The sequence below is a fragment of the Octopus bimaculoides genome, chromosome 28 (genome assembly GCF_046866305.1).
Source record: "Octopus bimaculoides isolate indiv1 chromosome 28, ASM4686630v1, whole genome shotgun sequence".
NCBI lineage: Eukaryota > Metazoa > Mollusca > Cephalopoda > Octopoda > Octopodidae > Octopus > Octopus bimaculoides.
The window spans coordinates 15,910,716-15,926,671 of NC_142955.1; the positions used below are offsets into that span (position 1 = coordinate 15,910,716).

The 15,956-nt window shown below is 40.5% G+C and overlaps 1 protein-coding gene across 1 annotated transcript; it reads right to left on the minus strand.

The window, feature by feature from the left end:
• Positions 1–812: 812 nt before the first annotated feature.
• Positions 813–11,009, minus strand: LOC106876251 (U6 snRNA-associated Sm-like protein LSm4). The gene is made up of 5 exons (XM_089344601.1): positions 10,884–11,009; positions 6,780–6,821; positions 5,463–5,561; positions 3,586–3,760; positions 813–1,670 (listed from the first exon to the last, which is right to left on the minus strand). Exons 1-5 carry the CDS (start codon positions 10,884–10,886, stop codon positions 1,555–1,557), a joined length of 435 nt encoding a protein of 144 aa, XP_089200727.1. The 5' UTR covers positions 10,887–11,009; the 3' UTR covers positions 813–1,554.
• Between the last annotated feature and the right edge of the window lie 4,947 nt (positions 11,010–15,956).

Consider the following 15,956-nt stretch of genomic DNA (forward strand, 5'->3'; position numbering starts at 1 on the left):
AAACGAACGAATGAACGAAAGAACGTACGTACGAACGAACGAACGGACGAAGGAATGAACGAACGAATGAACGTACGTACGAACGAGCGAACGTACGTTTGTTCTCACGTAGGAATGAACGAACGTAGCATAGGAAAAAAGCAACACAGATCATTACCATCATCATCATAATTTAACGTCCACTTTCCATGCTGGCATGGGTTGGACAGTTTGACTGGAAACTGGCAAGCCAAGAGGCTGCACCAAGCTCCAATCTGATCTGGCAATGTTTCTACAGCTGGATGCCCTTCCTAACGCCAACCACTCCGAGAGTGTAGTGGGTGCCTTTTACATACCACCGGCATGGGAGCCAGTCAGGTGGTACTGGCAATGGCCACGTACCACCTGCACAGGAGCCAGTCCAGCGGCACTGGCAACGATCTTGCTCGAATGTTTTTTTTTTCATGTGCCACCAGCACAAGTGCCAGTAAGGCGGCGCTGACAATGATTATGCTCAAATGGTGCCATTTACGTGCCACTGGCACGGAAGCCAGACAGCTGCTCACAATTTCTAATTTGCGATTTGGTCTGATTTTAGTTTACTCGACGCAATAAGTCTCCTCAAGCATGGCATGTCGCCCAGTGATTCAAAGGTACTTTTTAAATGGGCTGGTCATGCGACACTGGTGTAGGCCATGGCTGTGATCTCACTTTCCTTGCCGGGTCTGCTCAATCACAGCATATCTCCAGATGTAAAAGAGAAATCGACGATGAAGTAAACCAAAGAAATGATGAAACCGAAAGAGAAAAGAAATCAAATAATAATAAACAAGTTTTAGAAAAAAACACAATTTATATTGAAAACTGAAGCCCACCCCAACTGGTGCTGCCACTGGTTTGTATGGAGGGGGGGATTGTAGTCTCTCTTTTTCTCCCCCTCCAGGGGCAGTAAAGTGTCTGTAGATTATACACACATACATGCACACAGAGTAGTGTGTGTGTGTGTGTGGAGTTGTCTAAGGTGGAATGGTTGCAACAGAAATACTGGAAGAGATTGCTATCATTGTAATTGTTCATGTTGCTGCTGTCGTGGTGGTTGTTGCTAATGTTGTTGTTGTTCTTGCTAATGTTGTTGCTAATGCTGTTGCTCATGCTGCTAATGTTTGTTACTCTTCTTCATGTTGTTGTTGCTAATGTTGTTGTTGTTGTTGCTGCTGCTGCAGCCATTTTTATTGTTGCCATTGCTAATGTTGGTGTTGTTGCCATTGTTGTCGTCGTTGCTATTGTTGCTATTAATTACTGTTGAACTTGGCGTTGGATTCTTTGTTTGCCATTTTAATAAAAAAGAAAAAAATGTTCGGTTTTTTTTTTTACTTTGTCCTCCTTCAGGTAAAAGAGAGAAGGAAGAGAACGAGAGGGTGTGGGTGGAGGGGTAGCTTCTCATACCCCCTTCCCACCCAGCCGTCAATAATCACTGTATGTTGTTGTTGTTGTTGTACAATCTCTCTCTCTCTCCTCTGTGTGTCTGTCTGTCTGTGAGTCTTGCTGTGACGTCTGTTTGTCTCACCGTGATGTTCAATCACCTCGGGGCTTGCCTGGTCTCGGTCCACCGCCTCCTCCTCCTCCTCCTCCTCCTCCTCCACCACGTCCACCTACACTGCCGCCACGACCTCCTCGGCCACCAAATGTACCTACAACAACAACAATAATATGATAATAATGATAATAATAATAATAGTAATAATAATAATAATAATAATAATAATAGTAATAATAATAATAATAATAATAATAGTAATAATATGATAATAATAATAATAATGATAATAATAATAATAATAGTAATAGTAATAATAATAATAATAATAATAATAATAATAATAGTAATAATAATAATGATAATAATAATAATAGTAATAATAATATGATAATAATAATAATAATAATGATAATAATAATGATAATAATAATAATGATCCTTTTCTACGGCAGGCACAAGGACTGAAATTTAGAGGAAGGCATCAAGTCGGCTACACCAACCCCAGTCTGTAACTGGTACCTAATTTATCGACCCTGAATGGATGAAAGGCAAAGTCAACCTCGGCAGAATTTGAACTCAGAACGTAGAAAAGGGAGAAATACCGCTAAGCATTTCGACCAGCGCACTAACAATTCAGCCAGCTTGTCGCCTTAATAATAATAATAATAATTTCAAATTTTTGCACAAGGCCAGCAATTTTGGGAAAGGAGTAAGTTGATTGTATCGATCCCAGTATTCAACTGGTATTTAGAATATCAATGAAAGGCAAAGTCCACCTCGGTGGATTTTTCACTCTAGTAAATAGATGTCAAATCGAAATGAAAGATGGAAAATGTAGTTGTGGCAATAAGTATCATTCATGCATAGGTGCTTGACTGGCTCCCTGTGCTGGCGACATTAAAAGCACCACCCGAAATGTGGCTGATGCCAATGCTACCTGATTGGTTCTCCGTGCCAGTGGCACACACAGAGCACAAACTGAACATGGCCAATGCCAGTGCTGCCTGACTGGCTCCCATGCTGGTAGCACGTAAAAAGCACCCACTACACTCTTGGAGTGGTTGGCGTCAGGAAGGGCATCCAGCTGTAGAAACCTTGCCAGATCAGATTGGAGCCTGGTGCAGCCTCCTGGCTTGCCAGTTCCCAATCAAACCGTCCAACCCATGCCAGCATGGAAAAACGGACGTATGATGATGATGTCTCTGAACAAAAATATATGGGATAATATTTTAAGAGATTAAGGTTAGGACAAATGAATGTAGAAGATTTTTACACTTAGATTTCCACTCCCCTGGAACCCATAGCTACACTAAAATCTTTAACAGACACACAATAAATGTTGGACGGCTGAAGCCTGCCCTGGATGTACAAATAGAGACAAATCTAAATGTTCTCTAGGACAGGAGCACAATATATCTTCTGTTGTTTATGAAGCATAGATTTCAGTGAACTACGACAATGGTTGTACCGATATCAAGCTTTATATCAGAGCCATGGAAGTAAAATTTAATTCTAGATATAATAACCATCTTTTGAATTTTAAGACATTGAACAACCCTTTTGGCTTTAACCCATTCATGTTGATCGTCCGTTTAAACTGATAATTTATAAGGGTATAAAACAAATACTTGATACAAATTGTGATTTGTGTATGATCTGTATCAAAGAATGAAACATGTTCTTAACACGTATGCAGTTTGTATCAAACTGATTTAAATGAAATATTTCTTAGTTGTTATTCAGGTCAAAATAATAGCATCCGTGAATTTTCAGGCAATTCCATTCACTAGAAAAATTTCGGCACAAATGGGTTATTCTAGAAACTTAAAGAAGGGATTAGTCTCAATATCAAATGGAAAATCCTCTCTAAATCCAGACCCTATATTAATGGGTCTCAAAAATGTTTAGGGTGTTCTCTTGAAAAACTGTATCTTTTGAATAACTTACAAACCCCCAATAAATACATAAACTTGAAGAATAAGATTTTTTTCTGTATGTCCACATTCCTGGTGATTGCATTATAACTTAACGACGATCAACAACACAGTGACACACTGAGAACTTACCTCGTCCACCACGACCTCGCTGTGGACCACCACGCCCTTTCATGTCACCACGACCTTTGCTCTTCAGTATGACCTCTTCTTTCACCATATCGATGACCTCATCAGGGATGCGAAGATACTTAATTGTACTTCCTCGAATGTAACACTCGGGCATTCGCCAAAATCGATCACCATCCTACAAACAAACAAACAAACACACAGATAGATCATCATCATTTAACATCCGTTGTCCATGCTGGCATGGGTTAGATGGCTTGATTGGAACTAGTAAGCCAGAGAGCTGCACCAGGGTCCAGTCTCATTTGTCATGGTTTCTACAACTGGATGTCCTTCTTAATGCTAACCCCTTTACAGTGTGCTGGGAGCTTTTACATGGCCCCAGTATAAGACCCCTACCGGCCAATCCTCTTCACCAGGGGATGCGGCCTTAACACTTCTGCTGTGGAGGATAGGTCTTCAGCAGAATTGGCCTGTAGGGGCTCTGTGCTGGACCCATACACCTATATATATTTAGCGCAGGAGTGACTGTGAGGTAAGAAGCTTGCTTCCCAACCACATGGCTCTGGGTTCAGTCTCAACGAGGAATATAAAATATTCCAGTTGCTGTTTACAAAATTTTACTGACAAAGCATTGATCAAGTTGTGACCATAACAAAAGACATCAGGTATTAATGTCCACCATGTAGTTGTGGTTGGTGCCAGTGTAGTGTACCTGGCACCTATGCTGACACGTAAAAAGTGCCCTTCAGACTTGGGGCCTCACAAAGGCGGTGACAAGTGACTGAGACCTTTGGCAATATACTGTACTTGAGAAAACCTGTCAAGCTAAGTGAGATCATAGTTGTGGCCGACGCAGGTGCTGTGCCACTTGCCCCTGTGCTGGTGGCACATAAAAAGCACCCACTACACTCCTGGAGTGGTTGGTGTCAGGAAGAGCATCCAGCTGTAGGAACCATGTCAAATCAGATTGAAACCTGGTGCAGCTTCCCAGCTTATCAACTCTCAGTCAAACCGTCCAACCCACGCCAGCATGGAAAACATTAAATGATGATGTGAGTGACCCCTAAGCTATGCAATCCAGAAGTGAACTTCTTTAACCAGTCATGCTTGTATCAATGAAACAGCTGTTCCCAGATCAATATGAAAGGTTTCCATGATTCAGGTGCAGAGGTGGTTGTGCGGTTAACATGTTTGCTTAGCGATTACATGGATTTGGGTTCAGTCCCACCGTGTGGCACCTTGGCTAACTGTCTTGCACTATAGCCTCATAAATAAAATTTCTTAGCTAGAAACTACTCACAAGCCTGTCAGACATGTGTGTGGGTGTGGCAAGACGTTTGCTTGCAAACCTATAGTTCTGGGTTCAGTCCCACTGTGTGGCACCTCGGACCAACCAAAGCCTTGCGGGTGAATTTGGTAGATGGAAACTGAAAGAATCTCGTTGTATGTGTGTGCATGATAGAGAGAGTATATGTGTATATCGGTGTTTGTCTTCCAGCACCACTTGACAACCAGTGTTGATCTATTTTCATCCCCATAACTTAGTGGTTCAGCAAACAATATCAATAGAATAAGTACCAAACTTTAAGAAAAAGTAAGTACTAGAGTTAATTCATTTGATTACAATAATTCTCTAAGGAGGTGCTCCGGCATGGCCACAGTCTAATGACTGAAATAAGTAAAAGATATGTTTGTTGTGATAGGTTCGTTAAGTTGAGTGACTAACGGTTTTACTAATTTACACACATTATGGATTTTTACCGCATGGATTACTCTGCTAAGAACATACCACCACCATTACTAATGCTACTATCACCCCTACAACCACTGCTGTTGCCACCACTACCACCATCGCTGCCACCACACAAATCACTCACCCGGGATGTGCAGATAACCTCTCGTAGGTTGATATTCATCCAGTTGTCACAACTGACCAAATGCCCGTTGTATGTCTCACCATTCTTCAACTCCACCAGCTGAAACAGACAAAACATTGGGATATTTTGGACATTGATGCAGAACAGTGGGATTATAGATACAAAATGTCAGGTTATTTCAGAGACAGAGATGCACAATGTTCGATTATTTTAGACATATACTAGCAGAGGTACCCAGCGTTGCCTGGTGAAAAAGAAGCAAAATATGATGTATAGAAATGTTATTCGAAATTCAATTTACTCTTCAATTGGGAAATCAATTTTGAATTCACAATAACAAAAAAAAAATAAATAAATAATAATAATAATAATAATAAATGCCCGGATGCAGTACCAGGCAGTGGCTCTCATGGCTTCTGATCTTAACTGATTGGAAGTGTTATGTACATTGTTTTGTCTTGGTATAAAAAGATGGCCTACAGCAAATATTCTGCTCAATACCACAGATTTGATTGTCAGTTGTTTGACCTTAACCAGTTGAGCATGTCCTTTGGTGGCTGACGATATGTGCATCTCTGATCACGAGCAGAAGTCGTGGGGGAGCATCATAGCCATGTGTTGAGAGGAGTTCTTTGGGGTTTGGATAATTCACCTTTAGAAACATGGGTGTTTTGCTCAACATCCTTAAACAAACCTTATTCAGGGACCTTTTGAGTGTGATGGGCTACTCAACATGAAGAAAACTCTAACTGGGCCCCACCTGCGAGGTCTTGTGCTGTTTATCTTGATATGAGACAACATGGTTATGATGCATGTGCCTGGTGTACCCTTATCAGACGGGTAGTCATGATGGGTATACTGGGCTTCGTATATTTTACCCCAGTGTCACTTTGATGGCATGAACTGCTCTCTCACTCAATAATAATCATCATCATCATCATCATCATCGTTTAACGTCCGCTTTCCATGCTAGCATGGGTTGGACGATTTGACTGAGGACTAGTGAAACCGGATGGCAACACCAGGCTCCAATCTGATTTGGCAGAGTTTCTACAGCTGGATGCCCTTCCTAATGCCAACCACTCCGAGAGTGTAAATAATAATAATAATAATAATAAATAAATAAAAAATCGAAAATACAAAATTTACCACTTTTATGAAGGGAGATAAATTCTATCACTTATGTTGATAGTGAAATTACATAAGAACTCCTGGGTAAATAACATTCTTTGTTTTCTGGTGGCAGCAGTCAAATGACTGAAACAAGTAAAAAAGAGTAAAAAGAGTATATAAAGAAGAAAAAAAAGGTTAACATACCATTGGGTGGTTGACAGCAGTTCTGAGTAAAGATAAGGGCAACTGAAATGGAATATAAATACTGGGTGAATGAAGGCTGCAAGGATAGGGTTGGACCCTGGGACTAATAAGAAGATTCGATATTTAGTGATTATTGAGGCATGGCTGTGCGGTTAAGAAGTTCACTTTGCAACCACAGGGTTCCTGGTTCAGTCCTACTACATGGTACCTTGAGCAAGTGTCTTCAGTAAGCACTGTCAGTGAATTTGGTTGACAGAAATTGGGTGGCGAGCTGGCAGAAACGTTAGCACCCCGGGCGAAATGCTTAGCGGTATTTTGTCTGCCGCTACGTTCTGAGTTCAAATTCCGCCGAGGTCGACTTTGCCTTTCATCCTTTCGGGGTCGATAAATTAAGTACCAGTTAAGCACTGGGGTCGATCTAATCGACTTAATCCCTCTGTCTGTCCTTGTTTGTCCCCTCTATGTTTAGCCCCTTGTGGGCAATAAAGAAATAATTGTATGGAAAGCCCATTGATCATGTGAGTGTATATATTTTATATATACGAGTGCACGTGCATGTGTCTATATATTTTATATATATATATGAGTGCACGTGCATGCATAGCTCAGTGGTTAGAGCATGCAGGGGTAACCTGTGGCCCTTGACAAGTTTCTAAGTTACTAATTTGCAGTATAACCTAAGAGTAGCGACATCTCAAATTCTGCCTAATATCGAAAATATGGTAAAAAATGTGAATATACAAAAATCTCATTGACACAGATAATGAAATATGTTCTTTAATAAAATATCAATGAATTTTCTGCTTTTTTGACCTCAATACGTTAAACTGTAATTTATTCACACTGGAAATCATCATTATTATCATTAGCTCTCCACTGAGGAGAGGGATCAGTGGCTGGTATTTCTGTGCTTTCTCACAGGCTGCATCGTACAGCACCATGCCTTGCTCATAATGAACCGTAACATCCAATAGTACCACTTTGTTGGGACTACAAAATACCAGGTCAGGAATAAGCCTGGTCCCACATATGCGGTAGACCGGCTCCCAGCTGACTACTCAACCGTAACACTCGGTCTCCCTAGCCACCAGCCAGCATATTTGTGTGCGCCTGGCCAGCTTCTGTGTTTTTAGGCACAGGCACTGGTTACCGATGTGGCACATTGTTTCAGACGCGCTGCCGCAACACTGGCGGGTGTTATCGCCTCGGCCTACACGGGTCAGGCACTGTCGAGTGGGAAACGTGTTGGAGCACATCTTGAGTAAACCCAAGTAGCACTCCTCAGAAATCCCTCCCGGCCGTGTCACCCAGCTGTTTCCAATCAGGTCAGACCTGAAGGCGGCCGCACATACTCCCTGGGCAGGTTGGGATGCCCATCTCTTCGCATGTATGAGGCAGATGTCAGCCAAACGTAAACTTTCATACCAAGACAAATAAAATAAAGAAGAACTGCGAAAAAAATCAGTGTAAAGAAGGCAAATAATATTTCCTGCATATGTGTTTTATCATGTGGCCCTCGCCCACTTGGAATGGTACGATGTGGCCCCCAGTTGACAAAAAATTGGCCATCCCTGGGTTAGATCATTGGGTTCACAATCAATACGTAGTGAGTTCGAATCCCAGAGCGGGCTGTGTGTTCTGTTCTTGAGCAAGACACTTTATTTTCATTTTGCTCCAGTTCACTCAGCTGTAGAAATGAGTTGTGACGTCACTGGTGCCAAGCTGTATCAGCCCCTTTGCCTTTCCCTTGGATAACATCTGTGGTGTAGTGAGGGGAGGCTGGTATGCATGGGTGACTACTGATTGTGGCCCAGATAGATGCATTTAATTTATGGGCGTTTGTTGGAGTCAATTAAACACTCCAATACCTCCCAGAATGAAAGAGGACTAATAGCTCAACTAATGACTTTTCAGATGATGTAAAACTTGCCACCATTATATACTAAGAAGATATTTTAACTATTTTTTTGTTTTTTATGCGTGCATTGTAGTCTCATTTTCATAAAAATGTGCTCAGCAGTCCATGCTATGCAAGTGCAAGTCCCAGTGCTTTATGGGTTAAATGCATCAAATAACATTATTTTGTATCAGGAAATGTCTTTCAAAAATGGTAGTGTCTGTTTGTCTGTGTGTGTATATATATATATAAGTAAAAAAAAAAAAAACATAACAAATACACAAACAAATGGAAAACAGACACAGAAGGTCGCCACATACTCATCAGTTATCAGCCAGAGGGCCAAACACAATTTCATGCCTTCAGCGAAAGAAGAATGGAGAATTATAAAATTTATTCAATGTGGTTAGCCACATCTGGATTATATCAGTGCTAATAATGTATCTGCCTGGATACCAAGTTCCGATTTATTTGCGTTACACACACACACACACAAATATATATATATATATATACACACACACACACAAGTATACATACACGTATATACTTATATGTATATATATATTTTCCTCCTTTGTATCCTCATGTTTTAGTGGAGTGGTAGCGGTGGTAGAGGGACATATACCATGTGAAACAGGTATTTAAACTTGCCGAAGACTGATTCCTTTTACTTGAAAGGAAAAACGAGAATCTTATTTATCGACCTCCGTAGAGGATGAAAGGCAGGACGTGAAATTAAAGTGCTAAGAGTTGGAATGAATACACCCGGGTAATGTATCGGACACTCAAACAAATTGCTTCTTATAAGCAAGGTAACGTTTTTGAGGTTGCAGTTTTGGGCGACAAAAATTTTGACACAATATAACAAGCAATAAATGTTTAAGTGAAGAAGTTTAACGGCATGCATGTGTCTTTCATACTGCAATCACTTTAGTTTCAACGCAAGCTCTCTGAATAAGTCAATCTCCGTTATATACTTTTATGGGTAGAGATGGACTATATGTAATCTGAACCTTTCCCCGCCTTATTTATTAATTTTTTTTACGGAATCCCACGTTTTAGGCTATGGAGATTCCGATTCTGAAAAAAAAAATTTTTTTTAATTTCAATCCCCCCCCCCCCCCACCAAGCAGGCTATTTACATGCTAGAAATAACAGCCAAATCTCACAAAACTAGTTTTAGGGTTAGAGTCAGGGTTAGGTTTACCCTGTGGATCTATATAAAAACCGGGGGGGGGGGATCGAAATTTTGAAATTGAGATTTTGGAAAAAATTTTTTCAGAATCGGAATCTCCATAGCTTAAAACGTGGGATTCCGTAAAATAAGTTATAACTTAGTACTGGTCGGAACGTTTCTAGTGGTTTCGCGTCACCTATTTCTCTTGATAATTTAGTAGACACGAAACCAATGTAACTTTCTGACCAGCTATATGCCATAACCAAAAATATACTACTCGACTGTACGTAAGAGTGTAACTGCTCAAAAATTCTTTTAGACTATTGCCATTTTTTTGCAATCTGATTTACGGACAACTGACCGATATATATATATATGAATAATAACAATAAATGGAGCAAAACGCATATAAATAAAAGTTCCTTTAAAAGGAACTTTTATTTATATGCGTTTTGCTCCATTTATTGTTATTATTCATATCTACTCAAAGTGTCTCTACATATAAAACGGGTGTGATATCCTGTTTTTTTTTGTGTAATTTTTGCTACCTATAGTAACTATTAACATATTTACATTGTCAAAGGTTTTTTAAAACTGAGATAATATTAATATATATATATATATATATATATATATATATATATATATATATATATTGAATAGAGTTTCGCCAAATGAACTCGTGGAGATAACTTGGGAAGAGTGCATCGTTTGTTCTGAATTTGTGGCGAATTTTCCGTTTTGCACGCATCAATAAAATAGAAAAATGTAAAAATAGGAAATTAGATAGATAGATCGATAAAGAGATATGTGGGAGGAGAACTTGTAGACTTAATCCCTATTTCTATGGGGTTTACTCGACTGAAAACTCAAGACTCCTCGCCGAACAGGATACTGGTCGGTAGCAAGATTAATCGCCACCGGTTGTGTGTGTGTCTATATAGGATGATATTTCGCATTCATATATAAATAAATAAATATGCATTAATGTAATCTAAACGAAGTTTCAGAGTCAACACCGACTTACCATTGTTTCACTTCCACAATCGAATCATTCAACCGCCATATCACCTAATTGAGTTGAGCTGACTTTGGTTTTATAGCCAAACTTTCGTATCAGCTTCTTAACTTTGTTTTTATTGCTTTTTATACGTTGTTTATTTATTTATTTAGCTTTTTTTTTCTTTTTTATCATTTGCTCATTTCAGCCGTTGGATTGTGGCCATGCTGGGGCACCACCTTGAAGGGTTTAAGTGGAATAAATCGACTGCAACGGTGATTTTGTTTTAAGCCGGATAATTATTCGATGGGTCTCTTTTTTTTGCCGAACCGCTATTTTACGGGCACGTAAATATAACAACACCGGTTGTCAAGTGGGGTTGGGGACAAACACAAAGACTCACATACAAACACACACACACGCGACGGGTTTGTTTCAGTTTTTAAACATATGAAATCCACCCACAAGTCTGGTCGAACGAGGCTATAGAAGATACCTGTCCATGGTGCCATGCAGCGGAACCGAACCCGGAACCAAGTGGTTGTGAAACCTGCTTCTTATCACACAGTCGTACCTGCGCCTATATGTAGCAATTTAATGTAAAAATAAATAAAATTAATTTTTTATTACCCACCAAGGAGCGAACAAAGAGGGGACAACACATAACGTGAGGGCACACAACGCGGGAAAAAAAATTAGAATAAATGCATGAAACATGAATGAGAAGTGAAAATGTAAAAATGGGACGAAGCTACTTGGCCCCACCACCGAGCAGCCCCATTTATACCTTTCGTCCTTTCAGCCCTGTTCCTTCTAAGATGTCTATTTTAAATTCCTTAAAAATATCCATGTAGTCTTTTTTTTTTTTTTTTGGCATCTCACCTCTGTCCAGATTCACCTCCCAATAATCGTACAGATGTTCAAATTTATGCAATATTTCCTTTGGTTCTTTCTTTAACACGAGACAGTGGAGGCGCAATGGCCCAGTGGTTAGGGCAGCGGACTCGCGGTTTCGATTCCCAGACCGGACATTGTGAGTGTTTATTGAGCGAAAACACCTAAAAGCTCCACGAGACTCAGGCAGGGGATGGTGGCGAACCCTGCTTTACTCTTCCACCACAACTTTCTCTCACTCTTACTTCCTGTTTCTGTTGTGCCTGTAATTCAAATGGTCAACCTTCTCACAGTCTGTGTCACGCTGAATATACCCGAGAACTACGTTAAGGGAATACGTGTCTGTGGAGTGCTCATCCACTTGCACGTTAATTTCACGAGCAGGCTGTTCCGTTGATTAGATCAACTGGAACCCTCGACGTCGTAAGCGACGGAGTGCCAGTTCATAACATTAGACAACAGTGTCACCCCCTCCTCTTATCATACATCTCAGTATCCTCTTTCTTTACGTCTCCTTCCACAAAGCTACCTCCTTGTTTAACTCCTCGTTCGTATCATAAATCATACCTAAAAAGCAACTTTTATTTAATGCAGAAATAAATAATGTGTGTGCATGCATCTATACTGACAACACAACCCGTAATTTTCTTCAGAATTTCAATGTTTCGTTTTGTGTAGCTGTGTGGTAAGAAGCTTGTTTCCCAACTACATGGTTCTAGGTTCTGTCCCGTCCCACTGCATGGTACTTGTGCTAGTGTCTTCTTATATAGCTTCAGGTCAATCAAAGCCTTGTGAGTGGATTTGGAAGATGGAAACTGAAAGAAGTCCATCGTATATATATATATATATATATGTAGTGAAACTACCTCCCGCCATTAGATACAAACTACTATCGCCATTACATACAATCTTCGCATTTAAATATAAATAAATGCGAGCGTAGTAGAGAACCCATTCCTTGTCCATCACGTGACTGATCATTATTCGAATCGGCAACTTCTTCGAACCGTTCCCGCCAGAACGCAAACTGACCAATCACGGCCCCTAATAAGGTCACGTGATAGAGTAAAATTCTGAAGCCTTCGGGAGCCCATAGTTTGTTATAAATAGCTTTAACTCATACCCAATAATTTGTCTCGGTCCAGTTTCTCTTTGAGAACTGTTCCGTGTACCACACGACAGCAGCAGCAGCCAGCGACCACTTCAGCAGCTTCGTCCAGCCACGATGACCTCCGCCGTCGCCACATCAGCAACAAGAGTCTACTACTACTATCCAGCATCATTGTCATGACCAACACGATTAATACCAAACAGCCTCTACACCACCAGCGTCAACACGAATTACTATGTACACCAAACCAAACCTCCGCGGCACATCTCTCTCTTCGATTCTGTTAGGTGACTCAGCTTCACCACGGTAAATAAACAGACAAGAGTTCTTAAACAGACAAGAAATTCTCAGCCAGCGACGAACATCTGTATAACAAGAATCACGGCCCGGCATCGATGCCACGACATCACAACTAGTGATCAGCACCGTCACACTCAGCCTCTCCTCACTTTCACATACAGAACTTTTCCTATAGTGTACTAACGAACTGGTATAATTGCTCACGTGTCATTTACTGACTCTTTCTATCTGCTGTAATAACTCACACACATGTATCACTCACATACACACTTTTCTTTGTACGACGGCCTGTCTTTGATTATGTTCTTATATGTCGCATTCACACTCTCACACAGACATACATCTTTAACGCCATAATAAATATCTCTGTTATTCATCTAATACGGTTGTGGTCTTTCATTACTGGTCATCTATGTTATCGTCGCATAACATATCATCTACATCATCTTTGATATATATTTGTATGTTCGACCGTGTGACTCGTGTAAATAAAAGGAGTCCTCTGTTCTTCCATTCGTCACCATTTCTCCTTTTGAGTTCGCAAGGTCGACCCTTACATATATATATATATATATATATATATATATATATATATATATATATATATATATATAAAGTAGTTGTATACTGCCAACTTAACGTGACAGTCCCAATAAGGGAATATACTACTGCTGTTTAGCCCTAGGAAGCCAGACCGCTTCCTATTAGGCCTTGACGCACTTTCTGTGCCCTTATCCTTACGAAGGGGAGACAAACTCCTCCAGCCAGCCCAGCCTGCATTCAGGGACATGTTTCTGAGTCTTTGCTCGTCATCAGCCTGAAGTAGCATGACCGGGAGGAGTTTGTCTCCCCTTCGTAAGGATAAGGGCACAGAAAGTGTGTCAAGGCCTAATAGGAAGCGGTCTGGCTTCCTAGGGCTAAACAGCAGTAGTATATTCCCTTATTGGGACTGTCACGTTAAGTTGGCAGTATACAACTACTTTATCGCATCACTACTGCTTAAGTCTCACTGAGAGATTTAGAAATTCGTTATTTCTAATATATATATATATATATATATCTATATATATATGTATATATATATATATATCATCATCATTGTCATTTAATGTCTGCTTTCCATGCTGGCATGAGTTGCATGGGTTGACTGAGGGCTGGTGAGCCAGAAGGCTGCACCAGGCTCCAATCTGATCTGACAAAGTTTCTACAGCTGGATGCCCTTCCTAACACCAACCACTCCGAGAGTGTAGTGGCTGCTTTTATGTGCCACCGGCACGAGAGCCAGTACTGGCATCGACCACGCTCAAATGGTGCTTTTTACATGCCACTGGCACAGGAGCCAGTCAGGCAATGCTGGCAACAACCACGCTCAAATAGTACTTATATATATATACACTCATCCTTCGTTACTATGGAATAAAATGGGTGAAAATCAGTCCTTCCTAGCGTGAGGCATTTATGTATAGCAATGCCCTTAATATAAATAAATATATTTATAGGGAATAATTGATGGACTTTTCTCTTATGAGGTTTTCTTAACGCTAACTACTTGATAAATTCTTATAAAGATTTTATCCTATTTTTAAATTATATATATATATAGACACACAGACACACAAACATATATTCATATATATATATATATATATATGTAGTGAAACTACCTACCGCCATTAGATACAAAACTGCTATCGCCATTCTTCTCATTTAAATATAAATAAATGCGAGCGTAGTAGAGAACCCATTCCTTGACATCACGTGACTGATCATTATTCGAATCGGCAACTTCTTCGAACCGTTCCCGCCAGAACGCAAACTGACCAATCACGGCTCCTAATAAGGTCACGTGATAGAGTAAAATTCTGAAGCCTTCGGGAGCCCATAGTTTGTTATAAATAGCTTTAACTCGGCAGCCAAATTTGTCTCGGTCCAGTTTCTCTCAGAGACTGTTCCGTGTACCACACGACAGCAGCAGCAGCCAGCGACCACTTCAGCAGCTTCGTCCAGCCACGATGACCCCCGCCGTCGCCACGTCAGCAACAAGAGTCTACGACTACTACCCAGCATCATCGTCATGACCAACACGATTCTACGATTACTACTACCGAGCATCAATCTCCACCAGCGTCAACACGACTTACTATGTACACCACACCAAACTACCGCGGCACATCTCTCTCTTCGATTCTGTTAGGTGACTCGGCTTCACCACGGTAAATAAACAGACAAGAGTTCTTAAACAGACAAGAAATTCTCAGCCAGCGACGAACATCTGTATAACAAGAATCACGGCCCGGCATCGATGCCACGACATCACAACTAGTGATCAGCACTGCCACACTCAGCCTCTCCTCACTTTCACATACAGAACTTTTCCTATAGTGTACTAACGAACTGGTATAATTGCTCACGTGTCATTTACTGACTCTTTCTATCTGCTGTAATAACTCACACACATGTATCACTCACATACACACTTTTCTTTGTACGACGGCCTGTCTTTGATTATGTTCTTATATGTCGCATTCACACTCACACACAGACATACATCTTTAACGCTACAATAAATATCTCTGTTATTCATCTAATACGGTTGTGGTCTTTCATTACTGGTCATCTATGTTATCGTCGCATAACATATCATGTATATCATCCATCCATATAATATTGTTGTGTGCGACCGTGTGACACGTTTAAAGAAAAGGAGTCCTCGGTTTTTCCATTCGTCGCCATATCTCCTTTTATGAGTTCGCACGGTCGTCCCTTACATATATATATGAATGTGTTTGTCCCCC

What these genes read in the sequence shown, in the direction of transcription:
- LOC106876251 (XM_089344601.1), bottom strand. An exon ending in CTGCTGTCAACCACCCAATG is followed by an intron (nt 5,562 to 6,779) that starts GTATGTTAACCT and finishes TGTCTGTTTCAG; the next exon opens with CTGGTGGAGTTGAAGAATGG. An exon ending in AGGTTATCTGCACATCCCGG is followed by an intron (nt 3,761 to 5,462) that starts GTGAGTGATTTG and finishes GTTTGTTTGTAG; the next exon opens with GATGGTGATCGATTTTGGCG.